At 42.8% G+C, this 13,327-nt stretch overlaps 1 protein-coding gene across 3 annotated transcripts in view; it reads right to left on the bottom strand.

Annotated features, from left to right (window-relative positions):
* Positions 1-13,327, bottom strand: part of OCIAD2 (OCIA domain containing 2) — a 28,067-nt gene that overhangs the window by 9,329 nt on the left and 5,411 nt on the right. For 2 of the 3 annotated variants that reach the window (XM_058670117.1, XM_058670118.1), the window contains exons 3-7: positions 13,090-13,186; positions 10,468-10,521; positions 8,404-8,451; positions 7,076-7,193; positions 4,775-4,859 (exon numbers count right to left, since the gene is read on the bottom strand). In XM_058670117.1, coding sequence (XP_058526100.1) covers positions 4,778-4,859; positions 7,076-7,193; positions 8,404-8,451; positions 10,468-10,521; positions 13,090-13,186 — 399 coding nt within the window. In that variant the 3' untranslated portion in view covers positions 4,775-4,777. Of the gene's footprint in view, positions 1-4,770; positions 4,860-7,075; positions 7,194-8,403; positions 8,452-10,467; positions 10,522-13,089; positions 13,187-13,327 lie in introns of those variants that run through there. The other variant, XM_004579111.3, reaches the window with a different exon arrangement.

The following is a 13,327-nucleotide window of genomic DNA, read 5'->3' as shown; positions in this document are numbered from 1 at the left end:
TTTGGGGAACAAATCAACAAATGGATGACATCTGTGACTTTCAAATTAGTGTAAGTTAAAATATAAAGGGAATCATTAACTAAATAAATGTTAAAAGCTGCTCATGTGAAGAAACCCGGCCTGGGCCACTGTGAGCTCAGATACTTTTAATCTGCATTGGTATTTGTAGTAATGACTAACATCCATTGAGTTAGCTGTGCACTGCTTCAAGTATCTGTACTTATCAGCTCATTTAACAACTGCGCACACATTGACAGGCACAGAAATAGGCTTGGATAACCAACATGGTCCATGGCTGGTAAGTAACAGATAACCAGAAGCAGTCATGAAACAGAAAGTAGCCCTGCTCTCTTTTGAGCTGACCATTCTGTTTCTGGAGTCTGTGTGTAGACTGCAAATCAGAGATGTCCCAAAGACTGGGTTGTGACTAGACTTAAGGGAATGCACCAAGGATTAGTCAGAACTACAGAACTGCAGTATTTAAAGGCTAGGATGAGAAATGTGTAGGCATGTCCTGCATAAGGGGACACACTGGTGAGGAATGATGGGCTTGCCTCAGGGGCATTGTTGGGCTTGGGGTCCTGAGCTTGGAAGCCACACCTCCCCCACCTATGTAATCCTTTCTGCCCACCTGTGAGTTGAATGACTCACCTACCATCATCTGGAACCTGAGGGGGACGTGGTGGTCGTGCCTTGTGTAACACTCCCCTTGTAAGCAAAAGGCCCATGGTGGGGAGAGGCTCGGTCTCTTGGTCGTGTGCTTCTGTCACTCTCGTATTCCAATTCTTGGTCTCCCAAGTACTTGCTTGCACTCTTGCTTCCTATGGACAGACAGCGAGGACAGAGGTAGCCCCTGATCGTGGCCCTTGTATTTCTGTATTCACTGCTTGTCAGTGAAGATGCAAATACTAAGATGCTTTGTTTTTCTAATTTATGTACTTTCAAGAGTTCCAAGAGAGGTGAGGCCCAGCAGTAATGAAATGTGGACAGAGAAGCCAGGAAAAGGCGAATGTTTGCAGCTTCATAAGTGTGTCCAGGTCGTTTGCTGCATGTGTTTTAGGATAATTTGTATTGCTGGGGAAGTTGGGACATAGATCTTCAGTTTTAACAGACTGATTTCAGAGTAAAGACCATTTGTTTCCTCTCAGCATTTTGATTCACACTGGATTGCCATGGTTGACTTCATTTGCTAATTTCCACTGGGCACTGCAATTGCCAAGCTTGGTTAGTAAAGACTCCTTAATACATCTAGACTTGTCTGGTATGATCTCTACCGCACCCTGCACCAGGCATCTCCACTCCAAAAGCTCTGCTGGTCACAGCCCACGCTTCCCTTCCCATGGCTCTCCAACCATATTTCCACTTGGCTTTGCCCTGCTGGGAGCTTCGTGCAGTGGCTCCAGCTCTTCTACTGATCTCTCTGCCTGGGAGTGCACTTTGCCCTCATGGAAGTTGAAAGCATCCTTTGGAGCCCCAGGGAAGGCCACTATCCCACCTCAGCTCTGAGGCTCTTTGTCCTGCCTGCCTCCTGAGCCTGCCTGTAGCTATTTGAGGCCACACACAGCTCTCAGCAACTTTCCAAGGCAGACATCTCACACTGTGATCACTTACCTGGCTGTGGGATCTACCTCAGCTTCACTCAGAGCTCTCCTTGGCACCATCCAATCAGGAGCTCTATGTGACTGGCCTCCCAAGCTTTGATACCTTGATAGCTGGTTGCCAGGACCTCATCCTAAGTACTTGCAAAATTAGCGTAACAGTAACACCAAAATGGCTGCAAGGAGACCATTGCTGCAGGCCCTAGGTGCTTGCTTCAGGGTAGTCTTGGGCAGGCTCTTGGAAAATGCTGTGGAGACCGATGGCCCCAAAATGCCCCTCCAGGTCTCTGTCTGAAGTGGGAGTGTTAGGACTCCGATGTGTTGAAAAGCCTTCAGAGCCTTGTCCGTTCTTGCCACCGAGAGCACAGCTCCCCTTGTCTTGCTCATCTGCCATCCTGCATCTGTGCATTTCTTTGGCCAGGCTGTGAACTTTCTTTTTAATTTTTAAGAGATCATATATTTATTGGAATGGTAGATCAAATTTACAGAGGGAAGGAGAGACAAAGATTGTCCAGCTTCTGGTTCACTCCCCAAGTGGCCACAAGGACAAAGAGCCCAGCTGATCCGAAGCCAGCAGCCAGGAGCTTCTTCTGGCTCTCCATGCAGGTACAGAGTCCCATGGCTTTGGGCCATGCTTGGCTGCTTTCCCAGGCCACAAGAAGGGAGCTGGATGGGAGTTGGAACAGCCGGGACTGGAACTGACATCCATGTGGGATTCTGGGCATGCAAGGTGAGGATTCAGCCATTGAGCCATTGTGCTGGGCTCTCAAGTAGCGTCTTTTTTTTTTTTTTTAAAAGATTTATTTATTTTATTACAAAGTCAGATATACACAGAGGAGGAGAGACAGAGAGGAAGATCTTCCGTCCGATGATTCACTCCCCAAGTGAGCCGCAACGACTGATGCTGCGCCGATCCGAAGCCGGGAACCAGGAACCTCCTCCGGGTCTCCCACACGGGTGCAGGGTCCCAAAGCCTTGGGCCGTCCTTGACTGCTTTCCCAGGCCACAAGCAGGGAGCTGGATGGGAAGTGGAGCTGCCGGGATTAGAACTAGCGTCCATATGGGATCCCGGGGCGTTCAAGGTGAGGACTTTAGCTGCTAGGCCACGCCGCCGGGCCCAAAGTTACTTTTTAAAAAGATTTATTTTTGTTGGAAAGTCAGATTTACAGGGAGAAAGATCTTCCATCTGCTGGTTGTGTGGACTGATCTAAGTCTTCTGAGTACATTATGTGGCTAAGCTATGATCCTGGAGTTCACATACATTAAGCTATGTTTGATAAGTATATTAACTGCCTCTAAAACTTCTAAATATTTTCTTAATGGGAAATATTAAACCTGTCATAAGTGGGACAGGACCTGTGATAGACTGTTTTCCATTTTCTTTGCTCTGGAATATCAGTTCATAACATCTCTGGCAAAGTCTGACCATAAGGTTTAATAGACATCAAATTTTTACCAAGCATTCTCATCAGTTTTTTCTTCATTTAAGCTCATCTACAATTTTATCCTGTAATTTTTTGCCAAGATTTTTTTTTTTCCGTCATAAGGGTGATGCTTTCAGGCCAAAGATGAGCTTGAGGATCAGTGTAATCACTGCATGCTCTAAGACGGGTACTGTTCCTTTAACACAAGCAATGAGGTCCAAGATACTGGGCTCCTTGTATACAATATGCACCAGAAGAGCCAGGATGTCTTTGATGACCTTTCACACTGAGATGCATCACATGATAAGGTGCTTCAGTGAGTAACTTAGCTACTTCAGAAAAGCAGAGAGCCCAAGCAGTAAAAAAACCCACTGTGAAAAGAATGGGGAAGATGTCATCAGGAAGAAACAATCTTTTCTTTCCAACAAGTGCATTTTTCTCAGTCCCCTGAGACTGATTCTGACATTCACTTGCTGTGCTCAGCAATGCGAAAATGTTGTGAGCTCTAGGAAATCATTTGCTGGGGTGCATGCAGGAAACAATGTGCCTGCTTCTGAATTTTTGCCAATAGCCAAGGTAACAGTCATCTATTGCTGATCAGAGCCTAGAGCCAGACTGCATTCAGGAAGCTAGGATATGAGCTCTGCATTCTTATTTATGGAAATAGGATTTGACTAAAAAATACATAACTTAAAAAGAGGCTTAGAATCCATTTTATACTTAATCATGTAAAAATAACCTTCAAGTATTTTAATGGGGAAACTATTTCACATCAAGTAATACTTTTAATGAGGGTTTTTTCCCTTTTTGTCCTTGCTATAGGCTTCGAGATGAATTAAGTGAAATAGAAATGTATACATGTGCCCATAAATGTTGGAAATCTTATATTAAGACGCAAAGGTGCAAAGAAAAGGTTTGTGCAGAATTCAGCCAACTAAAAGGTTCCCACGTGACAAAACTCCCCCACCCCCACACGCACAATGAACTTGACCATGGGAATAGGGATCCTGACTCCTGGTGTGGCATTGGCAGCCTCTGGGCTCTCTAAGCTCCTCAGAGTTCATCACCCTCCAAGCCCATTCCTCCAGGGGTTCTTGCCATCAGTAAGCTGTTCCTTGGGAGTAGGGACACTTGGTGCTGACTTAGGCTAAGAGTATATAAGACAAGTTCATTCTTGAGTGCTGACTGAATAGGTGTCCAGGATGTGAAGCACATGGCTTTACCAAAACCCCATCACACTGATTAGTCCTAAAGTCACCCTGGTCATCTGACTCAGTGTGACCCTTTCAGGTGAGTCTTGTTATTGTGAGAAATCTTGTTCCATACTTATTAGGAAACCCTTCTTTGACCTGTAAGACAGACTCCCTTGTCCAGTATCTGTCTCTAAACATAGGAATTTTCTTTGGGTCATGACTCTCCAACTTTCTCAATATCATCCCTGTCCTCTGTGGGAACAGAATAAAAGAATGAATTGGGACAAGTCAAAGACTGAATTCTTTTACTTAGCCATAAGTATGGGAGGGTACAACATCATTTCTGTTTCAGTGTGTGAGGACTCCCAGCACATTCTTACAAGGAGCAGAAAAACATGTGCTCAATTCTACTGACAGCCCATTAGGGAAAGCATTATAACAGTGACACAATCACAATGGTCTTATTCCACCCACTAGAAGTATATTTGAAAGTATACTTGAAGTTTTTAATGCATTCAAATTCAGAGGTTTAAAAATTTTCAAAAGCCATAGACACAAGAGCTTAGGAAGCTGATGGCTGCTTGTCTCCCTTCTGGCTCAGCCCATGCCTGGTTTTGCACTCCTCACAGGTAAGCAGGCAGTGCCTAGAAGAGAAGCAACAATAAGCAGTGGGTTGTACTGTGATCCTGCCAACTCTAGTCTTAACATATTATTTAGATAATTTCTATGCTAGAGTTCACGAGCTAGTTTTAAAACAAAATGATATTGTTGGTTTTTAAAGATTTAGACAGGCAACGTGATGGTGGCTTGAAGGGTGAGGGTGGAGTGAGAGAGATAGAGAGAGCTTCTGCCCACTAGTTACCTCCCCAAATGGCAGAAATGGCTGAAACAAAGAACCCTGAACTCCATGGGTCTCCCACTCTGGTACCAGGGGCCTAAGCACTTGGGCCATCGCTGTCCCAGGTGAGTTAGCAAGGAGCTAAATGGGATCCAGGGATATAGCAGGATACTGATGCTGCAAGTGGCCATTTAATTTCCAGCCCACAAACCTAGCTCCTAACCTAATAGATAAAATGAATCATTTCTTGATTTAAAATTCCCAGGATTTTATCCAAAAAGAAGCCAAAAATGAAGTTGAAATAGATGGTTGTGTTTGTGATAAGGGTCACAGAGACAGGATTGAACATCTTAACTCTTTATTTTAAATAAAGAGCCATTGCTACCAAAAGACAAAAGGGGCCTGTGCTGTGTTCTAGTAAGCTAATTGGCCTGCCTGCAGCACTGACATCCCATATGGGCACTGGGTTTGAGTTTAGGCTCCTCCACTTCTGTTCCAGCTCCCTGCTTATGGTCTGGGTAAAGTGGCAGACAATGGCTCAAATACTTGGGCCCCTGCATCCAAATGGGAGACCTAGAAGAAGCTCTTGGCTCCTGCCTTTGGATTGGCTCAGGACTAGCCAGTGTGGTCAGTGGGGAGTGATCCAGCAGATGGAAGACCTCTATGGCTCTCTTCTTTCTAAAATTTGCCTTTCAAGTAAAAATAAACATATCTTAAAAGTCTGAATGTATCTAATGTGTATATCCAGGATTTAACTATATGCCTATGGAATTAGACACACATACACATGTACATATACCTAATTTTTTTTTAAAAAAAGCAAATGAACCTGGGCATCTCCCTGAAGGAGAATCGCCACATCTGAACATATTAAAGACTCTGAAAAACCCTGCAATCAGAAGCCTGTTGACATTTTGTGTAACCTCAGGATGGCAGAAGCCGCAGTTTCTGAGCTGTTTTTCAGACTTGCACAATGCTTTGAGAACAGGAGGTGTTTCATTACATATTTATTAGGAGACGGGGGGCTTCCTGCATAGTACCCAAGACTCCACTTGGAAAAGAGCATCCAGGTCTGAGTCTGTGCTGTACTTCTGATTCTAGCTTCCTGCTAGTGCCCTGAGAAATAAGAGGTAATGACTCAAGAACTTGGGTCTCTGCTGTTCATGTGGGATGCCTGGCCCAGCCCCTGGCTCTTATGGATATTTGTGGAATGAACCAGTTAGTCTCTTTGCCTTTCAAATAACAACAAAAATAACCGAATTAATTTGTTAAGAAAATGAAATAGATAACTAAACATATTAAATAATTCTTGATTTAAATAGCTCAGAATCAGAGGGTTAAGAGGCTCCTTTTTGTATTTTTAAGATTTTTGGGCCTGTTGCGATGGATTGATTGGCTAATCCTTCACTTCTAAGTGCTGGGATCCCATATGGTTGCCAGTTCCTTCCCATCCAGCTCCCTGCTTGTGGCCTGGGAAAGCAGACCAGGATGGCCCATGGTTTGGGGATTTGGCACCCACATGGGAGACTCAGAAGAAGCTCCTGGCTCCTGGCCTTGGATTGGGTCAGATTCAACCTTTGAGACCATGTGGAGAGTGAACCAGCAGATGGAAGAGATGTTTCTTTTTTCTGTAAATCTGCCTTTCCAATGAAAATATATTTTTTTTAAGATGGGAAGATTTGCCTTGGAAAGGCAGATTTGTAGAGAGAAGGAGAAAGAGACAGCAGGAACTTAATGTGGGTCTCCCATGCGGTGGGTCAGAACTAACTACTTGGCCCATCACCTGATGCCTCCCAGAGCGTACATTAGCAGAAAGCTAGAAAGGAGAGTGGCAGTGGAATTTGAACTCAGACATTTTAACATGAGGAAGTAGGCATCGCAAGTGGTGGCTTCACTGTTGTACCCAACAACGGCCCAATCTATGCATTTTAAAGGTATATTTTGTATTATATAAGTAACTTTCATGCAATTTCTTGTCATTAGCTTCATTGTATTCTCCCAATTGAACAGATGACAACCAACCTGTTATGGTGTGGACCAAATCCAGCCCCACGGAGCTGATTTTCAAAGGAATGGAATTTACTCTGGCACACTCCAATGTAGGAAGCCTTACCCAGTCCAAATCCCAAGATACCAGCAACTGTAAAAGGAAGTTGAGACAGATAATTCAGAGGCTCAGACTCTTCTCCACTATTCCTGTTCTAGAATTTTCCTTATTAACACTAATAATTTTTATGTTCAATGTGCCATGACAAATTAATGAAGTAAAACTCTGGGAAAAGAACAGGACTGGGCAGAGGACACTTTATGATGTCTTCAGCTTTAAACCTACATGAAGCAGACTAAGACAATGGAGTGAAGGTGCCATCTTGGGGGAGGCAGCCAGACTGTGGCCTGGATGTCAAATGGTGGAGGACGTTACTGGATGGAAAGGTGGGAGCTGGGTTGTGGCTAGGGGCAATCTCCAAAGCCCTAGGTAGAAAGACCCCTCTGTTTTCTTTATGAACATGGAATAGAAGGAGTTGCAGAACATCTTGCTTACAGGATAGGGATCAGGAGGAAGTGGGAGCAATTTTAAGCCTGTTCCTTCTGCTGGGAATGAAGCTTCAGACTGTATACCACACCCAGTCTTTTGCACAAAAACAGTATAGGTACATTTTCAAGTGAAAGTGGAGAAGATCCCAAGGATATAAACTTGTTACTGGGAGGTCCTGGATGCATAAAAATGACCAATTTTGTGTGTCTGCCATAGAACACACTCTGAAAAGATTAGGGTAAAATAAAGAGGATTCCGTTAAGGATCCATTATCTGCAGGTAGGGCTACAGTGGGCCCTCTGTACCATGGGTTCCACACCCACGTATTCAACTGCCTGCAGACCAGAAATATTTTTTAGAAATTTTGCATCTGTCCTGAGGATGTGCAAAGTTTCTTTCTTTTTTTCATTAGCCCATAAACTATTTACATAGCATTTACACTGTCCTAGGTCTGGTAAGTAATCCAGATACTCGGAGAATGCATGCAGTTATCCACACAGATAATGTGCCCTTTCACATAAAGGGAGCTGCGCATCTGCACATTTTGGTATGCTCAGGGGGGTTCTGTAACAGATGCCCTGCTGGTACTGAAGGATGACTGTCTCTGTCCTGCCAGGCCCTCCTCGTCCATGCTTTGAAGATGACTAAGTCTCTACTGCTAAGCTGTCTATCAGGGTTGAATGAACGGACAAAGGCAAAGTGGCAGGAATCAGGGATGGTCAACACGGGCATTCTGGATGTTCAGGTCCCCAGGTGCTATCAACATTGTCTTCTTTCAAAAGGAATCTGCCTTTTTTTTTTTTTGATAACTTACGTGCAACTTTAGGCAGTGATCCAAATCTTGGGTTGGCTGCTAAATAACCTAAGGAGTAAGAGATAAAAACATTGTTATTTCATCCTATAAAGCTCAAATTTATGTAGAAAACTTCAAATTGTGAGATGAAAAATTCCTTATATGTATATATTCTTCATCTGAATGGATGGCCTTTGAATAGTTATAATGCAGTTCTTCGTCGAATGTAACTCAAATAGCTACTTTTGGCAGATTTCAAATATCAATTTTAAGGTATAGAAAAGGAAACTGAAAAGACAACTGAAGACTGATTTATAGATATCACACAAAGGTGGAGCTAACAACTGAGTTCAAAGAAATTAGTCACCATCAAGTAGTACAGCACAAGAAGTTTCAACTGAAGAGACTGAGGGTATATATACATCACGATTTTAAAATGAAAACATCACAACTGGGTTAGGTAGACTAATGACCTACTAAAGATGTACACACTAATTTTGGGGACCTGAATAGGTTATATTACATAAAGAGGGATCAAGATAAAAAATAAGGGGCAGCTGTAGTGTTAAGTTGCACCATTTGGGGTGTTCACATCCCATATTGGAGGGTTTGATTCAAGTCTTGGTTTCTCAGTATCTGATCCAACGTTCTGCTAATGTGAACCTGGAAGGCAGCAGTGATGGCTCAAGCGCATGAGAGACCCAGATGGACTTCCAGGCTTCTGGCTCCGGCCTGGCTCAGCTCTGGTTTGCTGCATGCATTTGGGGAGTGAGTCAGTGAATACAAAATCTCTTTATTTTTTGGCCTGCCATTCAAATAAAATGAAAATAACAACAATGATAGAGAATGAGTTTGAATTTGCTGCTCAGATAATTGAAATAGCTCCCAGGTAGGTTCCTGAATATGGAAGAAGAAGGGGTTGGAGACAGAACCAGAGAGATGGCAGTGTGGGAAGAAACTGGCTCAATGCTACTGATTATGAATATAGGGGAGGGAACCCCCAGCCAAAGTATGTGTGTAGATTGGAAGCTAGATAGGGAAAGGGAGCCCAATTATCAGGAGAAGGAGCAGAGTTGGGGTGACACCTGGAGTTGGCTTCAGGGAGATCCACAGCAGGCTTTGGGGCCCAAGAACTGTTAAGCTAATATATTCATGTTGTTTAAAGCCACTATGCTTGTGCTAATCTGTTACATTCATATAGAGCTCTAACTTACCCAACCCTTGCACAGATATGATACTAAACTGAGTAATTTAATAATCCCTGTAAATGTCTGTTATGCATTTTTTTCTGTGTCTGAAATGTCTGAAAGAGGCTTGTTATTGACTGATAAATCTATTTGTATAAGGAAACTGTCTTTAAATTGTACAAATTCATAGTAAGCACATCCTCTTTAGGAACAAAGACTAATATTGATGGGGACGGGATTGTTCTAGATAAACTCGCGTGTAGTTGCTGAGATCTCACAAAGACCTAGGACAGCTTCCCTTGTGTTCTAGGGCACAAACATTCCTCTTTAAATCCTAGTCTTGAAGCAGTGCTCAGTGAGGGGCTCTAAGAGGGGCTTAAACTTGCTCAGCTTTCTTCTTTCCTGGGCACTAAGCAATGCCAGGGAGGAGGGTGAGGGGTTTGTTCCTTGGCCAGTGGGGACAAAGAAAGAGAATGAGGAAGGAAGACCCAAATGGAGAGGTGAGCTCTAGGCGGCAGGAGAGGTCTGTGTAGGGAGATGCGGGACCTGGCCCAGCGGTATCATGCCTCAGTCATTATCTCATCCTTTTTGATTGCATTTGGGCCCACCTGGATCACTCAGGCTAGTCTCCCTATTTTTCAAGCCAGCTGGTTATTGCATCTTTGACTCAAAAGTTCCTTTTGCCAGGTAACCTGATATATCCACTCATTCCAGGAATTTGGAGCTCTCTTGGGGAGGTGGAGACACAGGCTGAAAGTAAATGAAAGCCTGCAGAAACAAAGTCTTCACCAAAAAAAAAAAAAAATAAATAAATCAGTGCCAAATGCCCATAAGGTGCAGGAGGCTCACAGACGACCAGGCTCTCTGAAGCAAAATGACAAGACAGGACAAATCTTACCTTGGTGGACGAGTCCCTGAGTGACAAGCATGCTTACAAGAGAAAAAGGCAGAGCTGTAAAACAAAAATGCCTTTCAATGTTAGTAGCAGAAAACTTAAATGTCATCTAGAAGTCAGGGAGAATTACTCTGAGCTTTTTGCCTAATTTCTTTAGCGGTAAGTGTGTATTTATTTATTTATTTATTTATTTTTTACTAATAGCAATTAACTGCTGCATGGAGAGTTTTCTTGAGATCTGCTTCTGTCACTCATTAATGCACAGCCTTAATAAGATCTAAACCTAATTCCCATGCTGGGCAAACCCCTGGCATCCACATGGTCTGAATCCCCACATGCACCAACACTAATTGATATACACAGCACAGGTGTCATAATGTAAGTACACATAGCTGTTGAATTTGGAAGTTGCCTTTGGCTATGTGTTTTGTCAAACCTACATAAGTATTAAAAAGCAGTATAATATACTCCTGAGTTCCCTTCATCTAGATTCACTAATTGTGAATCTTTTTCAAACTGTTATTCTCTATTTAGCTGTCTCCATTTTTTCTTTGGAGTCATTGGAAACTTGCATAAGTGATTCTTCATCACTAAATGTTTCAGTAGGTATTTTAAGAACTAGAACATTACTCTACATAATCAGAATACTGTTAGCATATTTAAGATGTAAATATTCATATTCAATAATTTTATTAATATACAATCTGCACTCAAATCTCCTCAGTGGGCCCAATGATCTTCATAGCTGTGCTTTTCTAATCCAGAAAAAAAACAAAGATCATGTCTTTTATTCCTTGTTCTAACTAGGAAAATTCCTTGCTCCTCTTTTGAATCTTTCATGATCTTTTTGTCTCATATTTGGATAACTGCCTAAAGGTCTCTCAGGGATTTTCTGCCAGCAGACCCCTGCAACCACCAAGGGAGTGAGATGACAGTGTTTAGCAGCCGCATGAACCACCGGAGACAGTCTGATTGAGCATGTCCATTTATTGTAATCCAAGAACAAACTTATATAGACTAAGAAAGGGGAAGGTGGTGGGAAGGAGGGGGCATCTCCCGACAGTCCTCCCACCCAACAACAGCACTGAAATTGGCTAGAAGGCACAGTCATCTCTCTATATCCTCCAATCATGTCACAAGTCACGTACAACATGCATGACTGGTAGGTAGGCTGTGGGTCACATACAGCATGTAGGCTAGCAGGCAGGTTGTGGGTCACGTACACCATGTGTGCCAAACCTGCTTATCAAGAAAGTCCCAGCACAGCTCGTCCAAGGACAGAGGACAGAGACTGGGGTGCAGCCCACCACTCTCACCTGTTGACCAGTGAACAGGCCAGGTTGAGGTCTTGGCTGGCTGAAGCCCTAGTCAGGGGTTCCCCCAGGGACGTGGTGGCTGTGTGCCTATGACCTCCTACATAGGCCAAGCAGGCAGCGATCCAAGGGTGATCTCCCACAAAGATCCAAATGAAGATTATAGGATGACTACATTCATGTTAAACACGTACAATATTATGATTTTTAAATGAGCAATTTACAAATGTCAAGAAAATTTCTAGTTCTGTCAAAATGTGTCTGATGACTTCTTCCAAAATACTGGATAACTAAGAATATTGATAAACACCTAGTTTTTTCTAGCAACCAAGACAAATCAAATAGCAGTTGATTGTTCCACTCATAGGCACCTACCTGATAAGTGTTCATCTACCAGGGCCCAATTAAATATTTACTCACAGGTTGCCAAGGAGTGCAACCAGTAATCACAGTAATGCATGTGGATACCAACTTTTAAAGAGTATTACTTCCAAAACAGATGACTCTGAATTTGAGTGCTTTATGAAATCAAAATGAATATTTCTATTATAAGTGATCCATCAGTAGCATTGAAAAACATTGGGTCTGTATCTTAGACTCTATTTTCCAATGATGAATCATTAATTCTTTAACTTGGAAGGGACTTAATGCACAGTCTGAACACATACCCTTGTCCTCGGGAAGGTAGGCCCAGTGGGAGGAAGTAATTCAGCAGAAAAGGCGATTGTAGAGACAGGATATGAGAATTAATGGGATGCTGCCATGTTTCACACTTAACACACATGTACATATTTTTCATCAATATAAATTAGACATTTTTATTTCATTTTTTCACTTATTATTATTATTATCATTTTATAATACAGTTCCTTAGGCCTTTTTTTTTTATCATTGGGACATTGTGTAGGAGACAATGCAATGAAGTCTCACATGAGCCTGACATTATTTTCAGCTCTACAAAGTTTAGTCTAGTGGGATTTAGGAAGTTCCATTTTCAGATAGTCAAGAAATTCTGAATAATAGTCTTTCTTAGTCCATGCTCTTGGTCTTGTGAAGCGAAAGTGTGCATTGCTTTTCACTAAATGAAGTGCATGAAGTGCTCCTTAATCAGATATTGTCTTTGCTCCATCCCTCCCCGCAAAAAAAAAAAAGGTCTCAGCATAGATTTATAAAGACTCTTAACATTCTGGAATATCAAAGATGTCAGAAATTATGCAAAGTCCCTGCTGAGAAACAAATCTTCACCCCAGTCCTAATAGGATTTTGCTGCAACAGATAAGTGTTTACTAAGATCAAGAGGAGATATAGTTACCTCGCTTCCAGAAACTTTCCTCTTGACATTCTCGGATGATCTTTGCAATCTCTCCTTTGTGGATGTGCAGTTTTGATTTTGGGCAAAACAGCATGCTCTGTAAGGAAAGTTGCAGGGTGAATGCAGCCGGCTTATCAGGAAACACTTGCTTTGTTTGCTCTGTGGGCGGACACAGGGGCCTCTTTGCCTGTTGCAGGGCATGGGCTCCACACTAGAGCACCTAGGCAGTTGAGGAGTC

This window comes from Ochotona princeps, chromosome 11 (genome assembly GCF_030435755.1).
Source record: "Ochotona princeps isolate mOchPri1 chromosome 11, mOchPri1.hap1, whole genome shotgun sequence".
In the NCBI taxonomy this organism is placed as follows: domain Eukaryota; kingdom Metazoa; phylum Chordata; class Mammalia; order Lagomorpha; family Ochotonidae; genus Ochotona; species Ochotona princeps.
This window is presented reverse-complemented; position numbering and strand designations above follow the sequence as displayed.